Source organism: Fopius arisanus, unplaced genomic scaffold, assembly GCF_000806365.1.
Source record: "Fopius arisanus strain USDA-PBARC FA_bdor unplaced genomic scaffold, ASM80636v1 scaffold00082, whole genome shotgun sequence".
NCBI lineage: Eukaryota > Metazoa > Arthropoda > Insecta > Hymenoptera > Braconidae > Fopius > Fopius arisanus.
In genome coordinates this window covers 173894-188829 of record NW_011887821.1, presented here as the reverse complement: position 1 = coordinate 188829, position 14936 = coordinate 173894, and the positions used below count along the sequence as shown (strand labels likewise).

The 14936-nt window shown below is 35.9% G+C and overlaps 1 protein-coding gene across 1 annotated transcript; it reads left to right on the top strand.

Annotated features, from left to right (window-relative positions):
• The first annotated feature begins 3275 nt into the window (after positions 1-3275).
• LOC105270261 (uncharacterized) lies at positions 3276-14039 on the top strand. The gene is made up of 2 exons (XM_011311092.1): positions 3276-3464; positions 10869-14039. Exons 1-2 carry the CDS (start codon positions 3276-3278, stop codon positions 12609-12611), a joined length of 1932 nt encoding a protein of 643 aa, XP_011309394.1. The 3' UTR covers positions 12612-14039.
• The last annotated feature ends 897 nt before the right edge of the window (positions 14040-14936 follow it).

Genomic DNA, 14936 nt, shown 5'->3' with positions numbered 1-14936 from the left:
CTTAACTTCGCGTCGCTCGGTTCGATCGCGCTTTTTATCACTCGGCACATAAACTAGCATATGCACCACGGTAGAAAAGTATTTTCTCCAGATGGGTGCACAATATACTATTTTTCCTCAATTATCATTCTGAAATCGATATACAATCCGACACCGATTATCTGGTGATTTTTGTTCTGTCATTGAAAAACGCGTTGCAAGGCGCACTTCAAAAGTGCTAGTCATATATAAAAAAAGGATTGATCGATGTACTGTTTTTCCCACTTCATTTATATAAAAAATAAACCCAAGGAAGACATTCACCAATATTAACAATTTATTAGTACATTGATTTAAAGAAAAGTGTGTTGGTATTATTCCATCTTGTCGTATGCTCTTGGATACACATAAATGCGCTTGTCATTTCCGGTATTTTATAGGACTTCGCTTCGCTCAACCGATCATTTACTTCAACTGCTGATTCTTTACCTATTAACTAATGGTATATTCGCTTTGACTCAATCGCTTCGACTGTGTCGCTCAACCATTAATAAGAAATATTGACTTGGCCATATATTCAACGATGCCATTCGTCGGTAGTTAAAGAATCTCGATTGATATAAATTAATTGTTTTCGCCAGTGAATAACGACCAGACAAGTTCCTACAGCCTAGATAGCTGAAAATAAAGACAATAGGCGACAATGGAAACAGACAAAGATGATATTACGAGCGAATGCGGTGTGGATTAATGAAATGATCGGTAGAAAGCAGGCGAGCTAATAATAAATTCGTTCGAATTGGGCAAGGTCGGGTCGATGCCAATTGCGATAGCGCTCTCTTGCTACTCTCTCACCAACTCGATTTCCTTGACCAAGACCTTAACACCGAATATTCAATTAACGCAGGGCAAATTCATTACTAGAATCAAGACCAGAGCTGAGGTTCTCTGGTCAAGAAATGGGGAAAACCGTCATAATGGTGGTTTAGAGAAACATAGAAGTAATTTTTTTTTTTAGCTTACTGGATAAGATTACATTAAATGTTGCTTCTTTTCGAATTAATTAATTATATACTCCCCAATGTAATTATTTAATTGTGATAACCCAGTCAAGCTTCTCTAAAAAACTGGTGAATTTTGCATTGCTATTGATTTTCATTCTATGCTTTCATAATTACTGTTACTTTAGAGCATTTCAGAGGATCATTCAAATATTTTTTAAAATGGCCCGTGAATACGTAAAATTTCACAGTTTCACAGAGAATTTACGGAACTTTTTTGTACACTTTTGATAATAGACTAGGAAATCTACTCGACGTTTCAGACATTTCTCTTATATTTTTATCGAAATTCACCTAAAATCATTCTCCCTTGCGTAAAACGTGCTATAAATTTTGTTGAGTATTTCTCTTCGTGCATCGCTATTTTTTAGATGGAAATATGTTTCGTGATAATTTCTACACACGTCTTTTCAATGAACAATCATCAAATATCTTAGTTGTTTTATTATTACTGAATTATATTTTTGCTATCTTTATCTGCGAATAACTGCTTTAAAACACTTAAAAAAATTAATTACTAATTAAATTGATAGAGAGGCAAAAACAGCAGACTCATACCTCTTAAGGTAGTATTCCTGGGAAATGATGAGTCAAGCTAGAGTAATGATGACTTTGATTAGCGCGGTAGTTTGGCTTGGCAACATTCCTCAATGGCTTGCATGCCTGTGTAATGTGTTTCCATCTGTGTTATTTTCTTATTATGAAAGGAGAAACACAAAAATGAAGTTCGCCCGAGTCGCAATATCTCGAAACGCGTAGGACTAATTCCTCATTGGTCAACTCCAACCGCCAAATTCAAATCCGGCGCACGACCTGCGCAGTAGGTCTCGTGTATTTACGACACCTCACTTAATGTGAGTAGCCTTGTTGCCACGTCGACTGATTTCACACTTGATTAATTAATTTCAACATTACATATATATTATAACCCATGAATCAAAATTTTTCAATGCGCAAAATGTTCTCTAATCTCTGTACATATAGCTTAAAAAATTTGATGGAAAACTCATTGTCAGAATTTTTACAACGAAAAAAAAAGTGAACTGCCATAAGAATGAATGTTAATCGTTGAACTATAAGAAAATTGATATTTATTCAACTGAGCCATTTTTGCATTAAAGTGTATCTGCATGTGAATTTTCATCAAATTCTCATCGTTGTTTGATATACGTTTGTATAAAATAAGTTTCTATAAAACTGTTTATTTTACTCCAACTATACAACATAATTTTCTGAAAATGCATAGATATTCCAGAAATCCAGACAAAATTTTTTTTTTATAATTAATCAAGTTACCATTTACCTACCCTTTTCAAAACCATCCACACTTAAATAATTCAGCACTGCTATTATAATCGATGATTCAGAAAATTTCCATTTATAATCAATAATAATTTGCAATTGTACTAATTGTATTATTCTATAATAGGATAAGGCTTACCCTATTATAGAACTTATCATACTAGGTGCCTTGGTGGCAATTTCCACATGAGTCCCCATTCGTCTCTCACCTTTCCAATACCATAACCTCTCCACTTTTACATAGGAGACCGAACGCGCACTACAGCGCGCTGTAATTATAAAAATTATCTGAACCAATGAGGAATAAGCATGACAGAATTTCGAAGTATCGATAGTTTCGATATTTGTCTTTTTTAGAATAGGAAACTCTTTTCATTATTATTATGGACCCACGTAGTAAAAAAAATCGAAAATGCACGGATCAGCTCCTAAAATATGTGCGCCAATATATATCAGCCTATTGTCAATTATTTTTATTTAATTTCTAGAAATGGCGTGCCAGAAAACTCAGCACTAATTTCATATCGAATCATTTTGGAAACTCTGGGTATTATTTGAATTACTAAAAGAATATATTTTTGAAGCTAAAGGCAGCAGCACATTATTGTCATTTGATCCCATTTAAATGCTGTAGAAATATCTTAAAATGAACCCACTATTTTCATGATTTCGCTAATTGCATTATTATTGAAAGAAGGCACTCTCGTGAATACATGTTTTTTTTTTGCATTTTTGCAATCCTCACTCGTGAATTTCACATCTCTAACAAAATATGGATTCAGTGGCAAGGGCACAATACTTCTAAGACAGAAATATATATAATCATCGTATTGTGCACAATACAATTGTAGCACTTGTACACGATTCTGTTCATTATTTACGACGAAAACAACTCCCACCCTTTACTCCTCCAGCATTATATGCCGCCGTGTCATGGTCTCACAATTTGCGGTTACGGTCATCCCTCATATCATATCATCACCACTGCCAAATCAGCATTATTGCAATCAGCGAAATGATGTTGAAGGAATGTTGAGAATAATTAAGAGCCTTCTCAGTAATCTCTACTTGTCAGCCAGGGTCAACTATATTGCCTCTTCGTACAGCTTTTGGCATACCGCGGTAAGATCGAGTCAATGTAATTAGTTCGATATCGTCCAGAACACGCATGTATAAGTAAATCGTGTCTGTACATAATGTAAAAGTCAAAGTATGTGGTTTTCTCGAAGTGGTCGACAACGCCCCAGCAGACAGGTGACCTTGATTGGTATCTTTCTTTGAATTCTTCGGAATCCAATGCTATGGTACATACATAGTCATTTTCATATACATCAATCAACTCAACACTAAAAGATGTTAAAAGCTTATAAAGAATCGTCAATTCCAGAAGTTGTCCAATGTCACTGAGAAATTGCCGTTTTAAAATCGTTTAAACTTCAACATGACAAACTTATTTTTTCCTTCCATATTTTTCATGAAATTAATGTAATCCAAGATTTCCCACTGAAAAATGGACGAAATTAGATTTTTTATCAACCAAATCTAACTGCAAATCTCGGGATTTAATCTATTTTTTTTTCTGGAAATTCTGCGATATTAATTTACAACATTAAAAATAATTCATGTATCTATGATGGTTTTATGATAATGATCTGTCAGTGAAATAAAACGTAGCCAATGTAGAGTCGGAAAGAATTCTTGTATTTTATTAGAAAAATCTATAATTCTTGCAAATTTCATGAAAAGAAAAAACATTCACGTATTTGCGTAATTCGAAAGAAATGATTTCGAGTCTTACAAGAGAGCCGTAAAATTAATAGTTTTTTTTCAACTTAATCAAAGTCAATCACGAATTTTTAAACGCATAAAATGATTGATTCATATCCAAGGAGATTCGCTAACTATTAACGACTGCTACAGTTGAATATGGCCTAACGAATATTTCGGTTAAGCCAAATCAAATATGTCATTCATTACTACTTACCGAATAATTTGATGAGCTGAGCAAGGCCCCCCGATAAAACAGTGGAGAAGAGCATAAGGGAAGATGGCATAATATGACCGCAATTTTATTTAAATTAGTGTAGCGGTAAACCATTAATATTATGGAATGTTTTTTTTTATTAATTCTTTATATAATTGAACTGGGAAAACTTAACCTGTTTTACTGAATCAAATGTACACGTCGAACCCGATGAATTCTATTCTATTCTATTCCTTTCATGGCTATATCCCCTTTTCATTCGAGTAGAGGGCAAGCGCTGGAAACCCGACGAATGATGCCCGAAATACTAATACCGACCAGTGTCAAGCAGAAGGTACATAGAACCAAGCTCAATTCAATAATTAACTACCCGAGTGGAAATTATAGCAGGCGAACCTGAGGTTTGATCAGGTCTTGATATGGCGGAGGTCAGTTTCAACTGATCAGGCAGAACTTGATAGGCAACTACAACTGAAACTGAGCTGTTCGCCATCAATTCTTCTGATCAAGTTCGAATCCAATGCTCTTGAACTAAATTAGTGAATTATTCATTTAATATTGTTATTATTATTAAAAGTATAACCGATAAAATTTTATTCGAGTGATTTTTTGCTTTTTAAAGTCAAACACATATCCCCAATATACATCCTATAAGCTAAAGTATCGGTCAATGACAATAAAAAACGGCATAGTCTAGTGCTTAGGGCATAGAATTAGTAATCGTAAGGTCCTCGGTTCGATCGCCAGTGTCGGCGAAAATACTTGGGTTTTTTCAGCATTAAGTATGGTAGGTATTCATTGATGAGGGTAATATAATGTTAAAAAAGTGATGAATTTTTTATTTTGAATTCATTATAATTAATAAATACGTTCAATTTAAGTTATCAAGTACTAACCCGTTTTGTTTAATGAAACCCGGATCCGATACGCTTGATCAAATCCGGATTGAGTCAAGGCGTTATATGCCTGATCAAGTCTTGGTCAAGTTTTAGGCTCAGTACCTGATCCAACAGCACGTCTGACTTGATCCAAACGTGGTCTAGACCGGAACTAAATTTCCACTCGGGTATTAACCAATGATCGTTGAACTACTTTTCATTAACCAGTATTCGCTCGTGGCTATTATAGAAACACGTGTTTTGGTCAATTATAAAGACTATTTCGTTGACGAGACAAAGTAATCTATATAAGAGAAATATAGCAAAAATAGACTTAGTTGTGTAATTATGATGAGCATAACAAACGAATCCGTAGAGATGGTTCATAGGAATCTATTTCTTAATGATAAATTAATGATCCTCTCAGTGAAAAGATTCCCGGAAAATCCGTCATCTTGAATATGAACATACATAATTGGTTTGACAGGTGAATTGTCCATCAAGATGATAAAGTCTTATCCTACAAATCCCCGAGTGTGTGGGATATTGTCGGCATGAAGTGAAGCTGATAGAGCGTGACCCCACAGTGGCCAAAGTAACGCTTGTTCTCCTTTCAACAGGAAACCATTCTAGTTCAACCGGTCGCAAGACCTAATGGAAATAAACACTAGGAGGCGTGAAATTCACCGAGAAAACACCTACGCAAAATTCACTACTTTTTCCACTGTCACTTTTTCCTCGTTTTATTCTTTTCACCGATTTTTTGCTCATTGATCTACCATTATGCCTGAAGCTGTCACGATTTGCGTCACGATATTCCTCGTAAATACTGGCTTTACTTTCAGCGTAATGGTATTCCAATGTTCATTGAGAGTACCGGGAGACTAAAAATGGCTTGAACCTTTCAGCAATTCTGTATGATAGAACATTGCATTGTTTGACTTAAAACAACCATCAGATATACTAAACTGGGGGATCAAGGTCGTCATTTGAATACCTGAAAATATACACGGATGGCATGTAGCCATTTCCTCTCACCCCAAATTCCACGAAATTCCTCTGTTCAGCTATTAAATTTATCTATCTAATCTGGGTCAAATTACACTGGTATGAGTTTAGCATTAAAATCGTCGAGAAATTCCAGTACTTCGAATTTTACGACTCTCGTACTAAAATATGGCCAACGGCTTCATTCCCATCCAATAAAATACATCAACATATTTTACACAATGTCACAATGTTTATATATCTATTTTCATTCTGAATTATCCAAGCTTATCTTGACCACAAGGATCCACTCAAGTTCGTTCACTACCATCGTACATCATCATGGCTACGGTCACTGACAGCTTCAATTAAATTCAAGACAAGACCCGACTTGTTACATCCTCAAAAAACCAATCTTCATGTTACGTTTGAATCAGAGAAAACAGTACTTCAGCCTCTCTGCTTGAGATATTTTTTATCCTCATTTCTTCACCCAAGTAACTCACATGATTTACGTGGTATGCTGTCTACGGCCCAACAACTTGTGAACACACAGGTAGATTAAGAATTTTTTATTCATCTGTAATAACAAGGAATATTGCTGTTGAACTTGCCTCACTCCAAGGACAAGTGAGGGAAAAAATATTGAAGGAATATTGTGATTGTTATAATTCACTCGTAATTCAATCTTCATCTTTGTCGATAACAATCGATAATAAACCTTAATTTTATTCATGCGTCGATATGTCATGTCTTTGCCTGCATCCAAATTTATGACCTGAAATAGTATGAGAGCATGGTGCAATCATTAAGTTTACGACAATTCGAGACACTCATGAGTGGGCACAATCACTTTATTTGATGCACGACAATTAACATTATTATTAATTATTACTAATGAGCGACGATTAATATTACTTCCTCAATATTTCTGTTTATATTTTTAATTTATTCGACCTTCATTGGATCTTCATTGAGTGATGTAGCCAGGTACTGAGTAAAATCAATCTTTTAATTAACCGCTCTTTCAGTAATGAAAATTCGTCATGTTCATACATATCATTTGTGAACCATTTCTGTTTCTATTAAATTTTTATTTATTTTTATGTTAATTATTATTTGTTGCTGTAATTTAATTGATCTGTTTACTGTTTCCTGCTATTCAAAAATATCAGATTTATCCATTCATCGATTGCTTGCAGGTGACACGCATGAAACTTTTACATATCAATTTGTAGGTCTGATCGAGATCTTCAAATTGCTATCTCATATGAGCTATTTCACTCAGTTGATTAATCGCTATACATGATAATACGGCTAATTTAGCATGTCATATATACATATAATATATAGATAATTGATAATCCATAATAGAGAATAATCGGTCTTACCGGGCAGGTTATAAGGTATTCACAATTTTCTTTTTCGGTAATAAAAGCTGTAGCCACTTTTAATTTGTTGCCGACTATACTGGAAGCAGTATATAGAACTAAAAAATATCGTCTCAAATTTATGCAAAATAGTGAGCGTGCGTAAAGCAAAGCGCACGATCTCCCTAGTCAAAACTAAAATTTGTTTATGCTTATTTTTGCTGTAAGATATAAAAAATTTAATAATTTAAGATGAAAGGAGCGTATCTACAAATATTAATGGCTTCCGAATGTCTCATATGATTCCTCACAGAAAACTCGGGGAGAAAAATAAGCAAGGGGATTATATACTAATTCGTAACTTGAGTTTGTTATTTTTCGCAAATCAATTAGCAATATGCTTCCGACTAGTCATTTTACACATTCGATAATTATATATTTGTTGTACCCGACGTGGGGCGGGGGGGGGTAGTTATTTTTATTGTAGGTTCTAGGCTCGAAGGGATAAATCACACCAATAGTTTATAGGTATCAAAATATGAGAGTTTATTACTTTAGTTATGCCATCTGACTGATTACAAAGATTACGACTAACACATGTCGGAGCCCGGTTTGGATCTTCCTTCTGCATACCCAAACGGCCTCTTAAATACATAATTGTTTGTGTGTCATTACTTGGTCAGCATAATCCAGTTATGCTGGCAAGTGTCACGCTGACAATGCTGGATGTCCAAATATTTAACAATAACCCAATTAACCAAAATCTGGGGCATAACATATTATTAATTTTATATTATTACTCATTTTTGAGGCCTGTATGTTGGAGTGGCGTGAGCCAGCTAACCCACCGCTCAAGAGACTGATTTTCCTGGAATCCCGGAAAAAATATCCCAGGAAAAAATATCCCACACATTCAAAACGTGTTAAAACTCGCTGAATTTAATTATTTTTTAATTTAATTATTTTTTTCGTTGTCTATTTTTTCAGGGGCTCTAATTTTCCTATGGTCTATCAAATTGGGTGGGTTTTAACACGTTTTGGGTGTGTGGGCTATTTTTTCCGGGGATATTTTTTCCGCCTACCTTTTCCTGATCCTTTCCGATTAAGAGCCTGACCTTTCTAATCTTCTAGATGGCCTGACCCTTCTGACAACGGAAATTTTCAACGTCCACCGCAACTATTTTCCAATCTCCAGAGAATTTGATTCTTCTAAACCTTTTCGATAGAGAGCCTGGCGGTTCCCTTTAAGTTGTCTGACCCTTCTTTGTACATGTAATTAACAAATCTAGTTATTGATGTTGAAACAGTATATTTGAAGAAACCATTAAGAAGATCCTTTTCAGAGAATTTTCTAAAAAATAACAGTAAATGCAAAAATCGTTCTAGAAATCAAATCAACTGATGTAGCTATTGTAATAATCATTTCACGGAAATGCAGTGCACGGGGAGAACAATTCAAAACAGTATTCAGTAAAAATACTTCTTACTTTTACTCTTTCGTGAACGTTTTGGACTTTTTCCGGCAAGTCAACTGAAAAAGTGTGTAACTGTTCCGTAATTTTTACTGAATATTATTTTGACTGGCAGGTTACGGAACAGGCACGGAATTTTTAAAGAATGTTTCTCTCCGTGTAGTTCTAAAACTGACATTTTGATTGATGATTGAATTAATTTAAAACATAGTATCAGAAAAGTTTTGAGAATTTTCATTCTTTTGAATTAATTTTATTTCCACACTTTCTTAAGACCTTGCCTACTTTCCTTACTTTCTTAACAATACAAACGACTATTTATACTATCATTCCCATCCGTATGATTTGTAATGATTTTGTAAGCCGTATTCCTCAGTTATCGTAAGAGAAACGATTTAAAAAAAAAATTAAAGAAAAAAAATGAATAACACAATCAAATCTTGGTTTACGCCAATGAATAGGGCTCAATAATACCCAGATTTTTCTGGAAAGATTCAATTCTATTCTTTTCTAGCCGGACAATTCAAGAAAAACTTTTGAACATTTTTTATGTATATACGGGGAGAAAAATTTCATAAAAATGACATGCCGATTGCGTAATCTGCCCTTTCGTAATCTGGGTTCAAGAAAAAATATGGAACGTTCAGTGAAGAAGTACGTAACTGTTCCATAATTTTTACCGAATACTTTTTTGCCTTGCAGATTACGGAACAGGCATGTAATTTCTTTATGACATTTTAAAATTTTTTGATGAAAGATACTTACATATATACATATGAATAGGTTTGAAAATTGCATTTATGTCATCGCGGCTGGTAAAACGCGTTTTGCGTCTTAGGCCACAATGACATAAAATAGCATCATAGCCGCGGCGAAAAAAGTAATTCTGACTCATGCGCGTTATAATCCTTGCCTTCGGCTGCGACCATAAAGCCGCATTCCTCAGATTCACTTTTTCCGTTCTAGGCGTGAAAAATACTATTTCGAACATTTTTAATTATATTACGTCCACATAACCCGAAAAATTCAAAACTTTATTTTGGACCTTTATGATGCTTCTATTCACAAGGGAAAAACAATAAATAAGAGTAATACAAGACAGAAGGAACGCATCTCCATACTTATGCCTCTTTTATATGATGCATTACAATTGTAAAAATTATGTATTATTTATAGGTACATTCAAAAGAGTGAAGCCCTTTTTTTTTATTATTGCATTTCTGGGAAAATAGAAGGAAAGGGGACGACTTGCTAACATACGGATTTTTGCTGTAAACAATTTCGACTTATGTCGTTTTCCCACAGCAAAAAATTGTTGTCCAGAAATACTGAACGGAGACTCAGCTAAATAACCCCATGTTAATAATGAAACCCCATACCAGTTTTAAATAAAAAAATAATGCGAAAAATTGAACACTTAGAACAGTCATTACTTTCGCCGTATCAATTTACTAACTACAAAAAAATTTACATACTCCCAATGCAAATATTTGTATGCACTTTCTTGTGCCAAGGAAATTTGCTCGACACCAGTAAATTAACTTAACAGAAATAATTTTTACCCTATAATTTCTCCCGATTCCTCGTCTGGGAATTGGTACTACATACCTCCCAAACTCGAAAACTTAAAAATCTCTACGGAAAAATATTATCAGGGCTGTTGGGATCGGGTTTTTTTTACTGGTGCTGTTGGCCAATTCTCGCCTTCAGCTCGAAGGCCAAGTCTACATCTACTATTTTCCTCGAAATATAGTATTCTCTTCTGTGTATTTATATATACGAGAGTCGGGTCGTTATTGATCAAGTATAATCTAACCATCATCATTGATTTCTAGGTACTGCTGGATGCAGCACTAGTGTGGGAGCACACAACCGCAGCCCCAGTGAAGCGTAATGACATCGTAGCTGGCACTGAATTCCTATCAGTTTTTATAAATGGTGAAATAGCACCAATACCTCGTAAACGTGGCTTTCGACGTGGTTACCAGGTACAGGACAATGTTGCTGCTGAGTCACGACAAAGTGAGGCCTCAATATACCGGATATCCCGGGCTCCATCGAGTCCAAGGCCGACGATAACACGTCCCAGCCATCGAGAGATTGGCGCCAGGCTATATCCAATAAGTCACAAATCACTGGAGCACAATAGACAGAGTTTCACTCCAATTGTTGGGGATATTGGCACAACTGAGGAGATTGGATTGAAGTTGAAAGCGCCAACACCGGCAACTGGAGATAGCCATTATCATCACAATCATCATCATCAAATGATGAGGCTTAATGGTACCAGGGCTTTGAGTGATGGAAAGACTGTTAATAGAAAGATCATTGGGGTCAGCGTGACATCAACAGTTGAGGCAACACCATACAAGGTGAGGGTTGAGCACTACGACAACGATCAGCTCAGCATGGTAACAAGATCCCCCACGGAGTTACCATTACAGGAAACTTTTTCTACCGCTAGAACTACAAAGTCTACCTCAACACTGGGCATATCGTCAACGCCTTTTACGTACACAAAAAGTCTCAGTACCCCAGTAACGAGAGGATCAACGGCCACAACTCCACCTGCGCGATTAGTCACTGAAGAACTGAGCAATATCGTTTCTGAATCAAATCGTAGTGGTTTTTCGGTTGATGAAGGGCTGCCAAGAACTAGTTGGCAGGCTAGGTCTTCTGTTACTCAAGGGGTTGGTTCAACCATTCCTCATCCAACTCCCTCATCAACATCACCAAAGGTTGAACTAGACTCTATGTCTGTTGGAAGCTCCTCAGAACCTGTGGAGCAGAGTTACGAGTTGCCTGAAGAAAACCCTGAACCTCCGGAGAATCACGAAGAACCCAGGGAAGTTGGCGATAATCCACCACAAGGACGGAAAGCTGGAAGACATTACGACACATCTTTGTACAACCAGCCACCCAAAGTCTACCCTCAGCCGTCGAAAATATATGGCAAACCTTCTAGGGTTTATTCAGAACCTTCGAAAGTATACGGCGAACCAGAGAAGAGGTATGGAGAACCTGCGCAAATCTATTCGGAGCCTTCGAAGGTGTATAGCGAGCCAGCGAAAATCTACTCTGAACCGTCCAAAGTATATTCTGAACCGGCAAAAATCTACGGAGAACCTGAGAAAGTATATTCTGAGCCAGCAAAGATTTACTCTGAACCTGCACGAATTTATGGAGAGCCAGCTAAAGTTTATGGCGAGCCAGCAAAGATTTACAGCGAACCAGCTAAAGTCTATGGGTCTGATGGACAACCGGTGGAGCCAGACGAGCAGAACTACGAGGTCGACGAAGCCGTCAGTGTTGGAAGTAATGGAAATGTTCATGGGGTTGTGACGGAGGCGTCAAATGCCCCAACCGATGTTGATGGTCACAAAGTCGGTTACGTTGTTGAAGGGAGAAACTACCGAAAATATAGGGTTGAGGAACGAACACCAGATGGCTTCATTGTTGGAGAGTATGGAGTTGTGAGTCATGACGATGGATCTCTGCGAGGTGTCAGATACACTGCTGATGGGACGATCAATCCTAGGCTCATTTATGATGCGCTCATGAAGTTTCTTGCCCTGTGAAAAGGTTCTTGCTAAGTATAGAAGTTTAAGGAAAAACTTAGCAGTCAAATGATGAAGGGAGATGAATTTGAAATGGAATCGCAAGTTTTCTGTCACATATCTTCATACTCAAGAAAATTATTCATGATTCAAGTCCATAGGTCGAATACGTAAACTACACTGATAGAATGATTCGCTTATATCGATCGAGATTCATCAACTATTAACGAATGTTATAGTTAAATACGGCCAAACAAATATTCCTTAATAGTCGAAAAATGATGTAGTTGAGGCGGTCGATTCAGATCAAATATATTATCCGTTAATAGATAATGAATCAGCAGTTAAAGTGATCGGTTGAGCTAAGGTAATCCTCCAATAAGACAGCAGAGACAAGTCAAATTATGTTCATGGGTGGGCATAGGGCAAGATTAATATGAACACATTTTTTATTGGTAAAATAAATTGCACATATCAAACTCAATGAACGATGCTCCAAATAATAATGTTGAACGGCGTCAAATGAAGCGTACGTTGAGCAAAGCTCGGTTCGTTAAGTAAACTAATGATTATTTCTCTGAACTCCACGACTCCCGGTTTTTATAAGAGCGTTCGCTTTGATTGATCACTATAAGGATATTTAAGATTAATAAGGAAAATATATACATTCAGGAGAAATATTGCGAAAAGGCTGTTAATTATATGAAGTATGATGAGTTTTGGCTATTAAGGATGTTTATCCCTGAATGAAAACCCTGATCACTCTACGTTATTCTTATTCTGTTTCTATTTGAGTTACCCGCTAATGAAAATTTCAACCCTTCTATGGAAGGCTCCCAACGAGAAATTAATTTCTGAAAATCACTCACAGCAACATGTGTTATCCATCTGCTTGAGGAAGAGTGGTGATGGCGTGCACTTCAATCAAAGTAATGGGTAGTTTGATAACTCAGCCTTTTGAGAAAAAAAAAGATTGTGATATTCTTTAAGATATCAATTTTAAAGGTATAGATTTTATCGACGATGCGAAGAATTATGGTACCCGGCATAATAAGCGAGAAATTTGTGATTGATTTTTTCAAAGATCTGCAAAAACATGGCCGATATTACGATTTTAAAATATTGACAACGTGGCTCTGACAGCTCAACAATGTCGGTAGGGTAGATGACGATAAGACAGTAATGGCGCAGCACCTCGCTAAATGCGGTGTTGCACGATCAAAATTTGAGTGCTACCACAGTAGTCAGTCATACGTCAATGTTTATAAACATTTTCCATACGTCGTTATAAGTTGAATCGAAAAATTAATAGGAAAAATTATTTATATCGTAAATGATTTATTCGATTTTTTTAATTTTATTTTCCGACACGGCTGCTCACTTGAGCAGTTGAACATCCTTAATAGTATATTACCTTCGAGAAGGTTAATTTTGTAAAAAAATAAAATTTACTTTTGAGTGGCGTATGTTATTTTATATGTCAGAAGGCAGGAACTGTCCAATTAATCCGTGTGCAATCGACCAGGTACTGCACGCTGAAATATAAAGAATCGTTACTTATAACAAACGAATCCGTGGAAAAGGCCCAAAGAAATCGATTACTTAATAATAAATTAATCGTTCTATCAGTGTACTTGATCCAATTAGAATGGTTATAACTCCATTCAGTAGCAAAGCTGTAACAAATAATAAGTCGATAGATCGCAATTTTGTAGCAGAGTTGGGTAGCTGTTTTTACAGAATCCAGTTTGGATTTTTTGTATTTAATTATTCACTTATGGAAACATAAATTGATTTATTTGAGTGTAGCATTCCATTTGAACAGAATGAATCAACTAAGTCCTTATGATTATAAATCCATCAATAAAACAGGAACCTATAAAGTATTACCAGTCCACGTTGACTTTGATTACTTCATGAATATTTTTCTTGTGTGCTAAGGGGGTTACATAGACTCGCTAAACAATTTTCTATTATTTGTTGATGTCAGAAGACTTTGAAGTGAGATGAGTCGCCCATGCGTTATTAACGATTTTTTTTATAGACAATGTTAAGAACTAGCCGAAAATGTTTCCAATGTTTTATGAGTTACTTGATGAAAATCATCTTCCTTAATCCTTTTGCTGCAAAACTGCCTTCGACACGTCGGCGAACGACTGATTTGATTAATTTCTCTGCTCTTGCCAACTCAACTGCCTCATCTTGTTATTTTTAATAAAATTATTATCATAAGGTAATGAGCCTAGAAAAAATGTTCGATTAATTCTTGTTCTTGAGATGCTGCTATTGAACATTTTTCTAGGTTTTAGGAACGCTTCTGTGACGATTTAATCCACTTGGAAATGA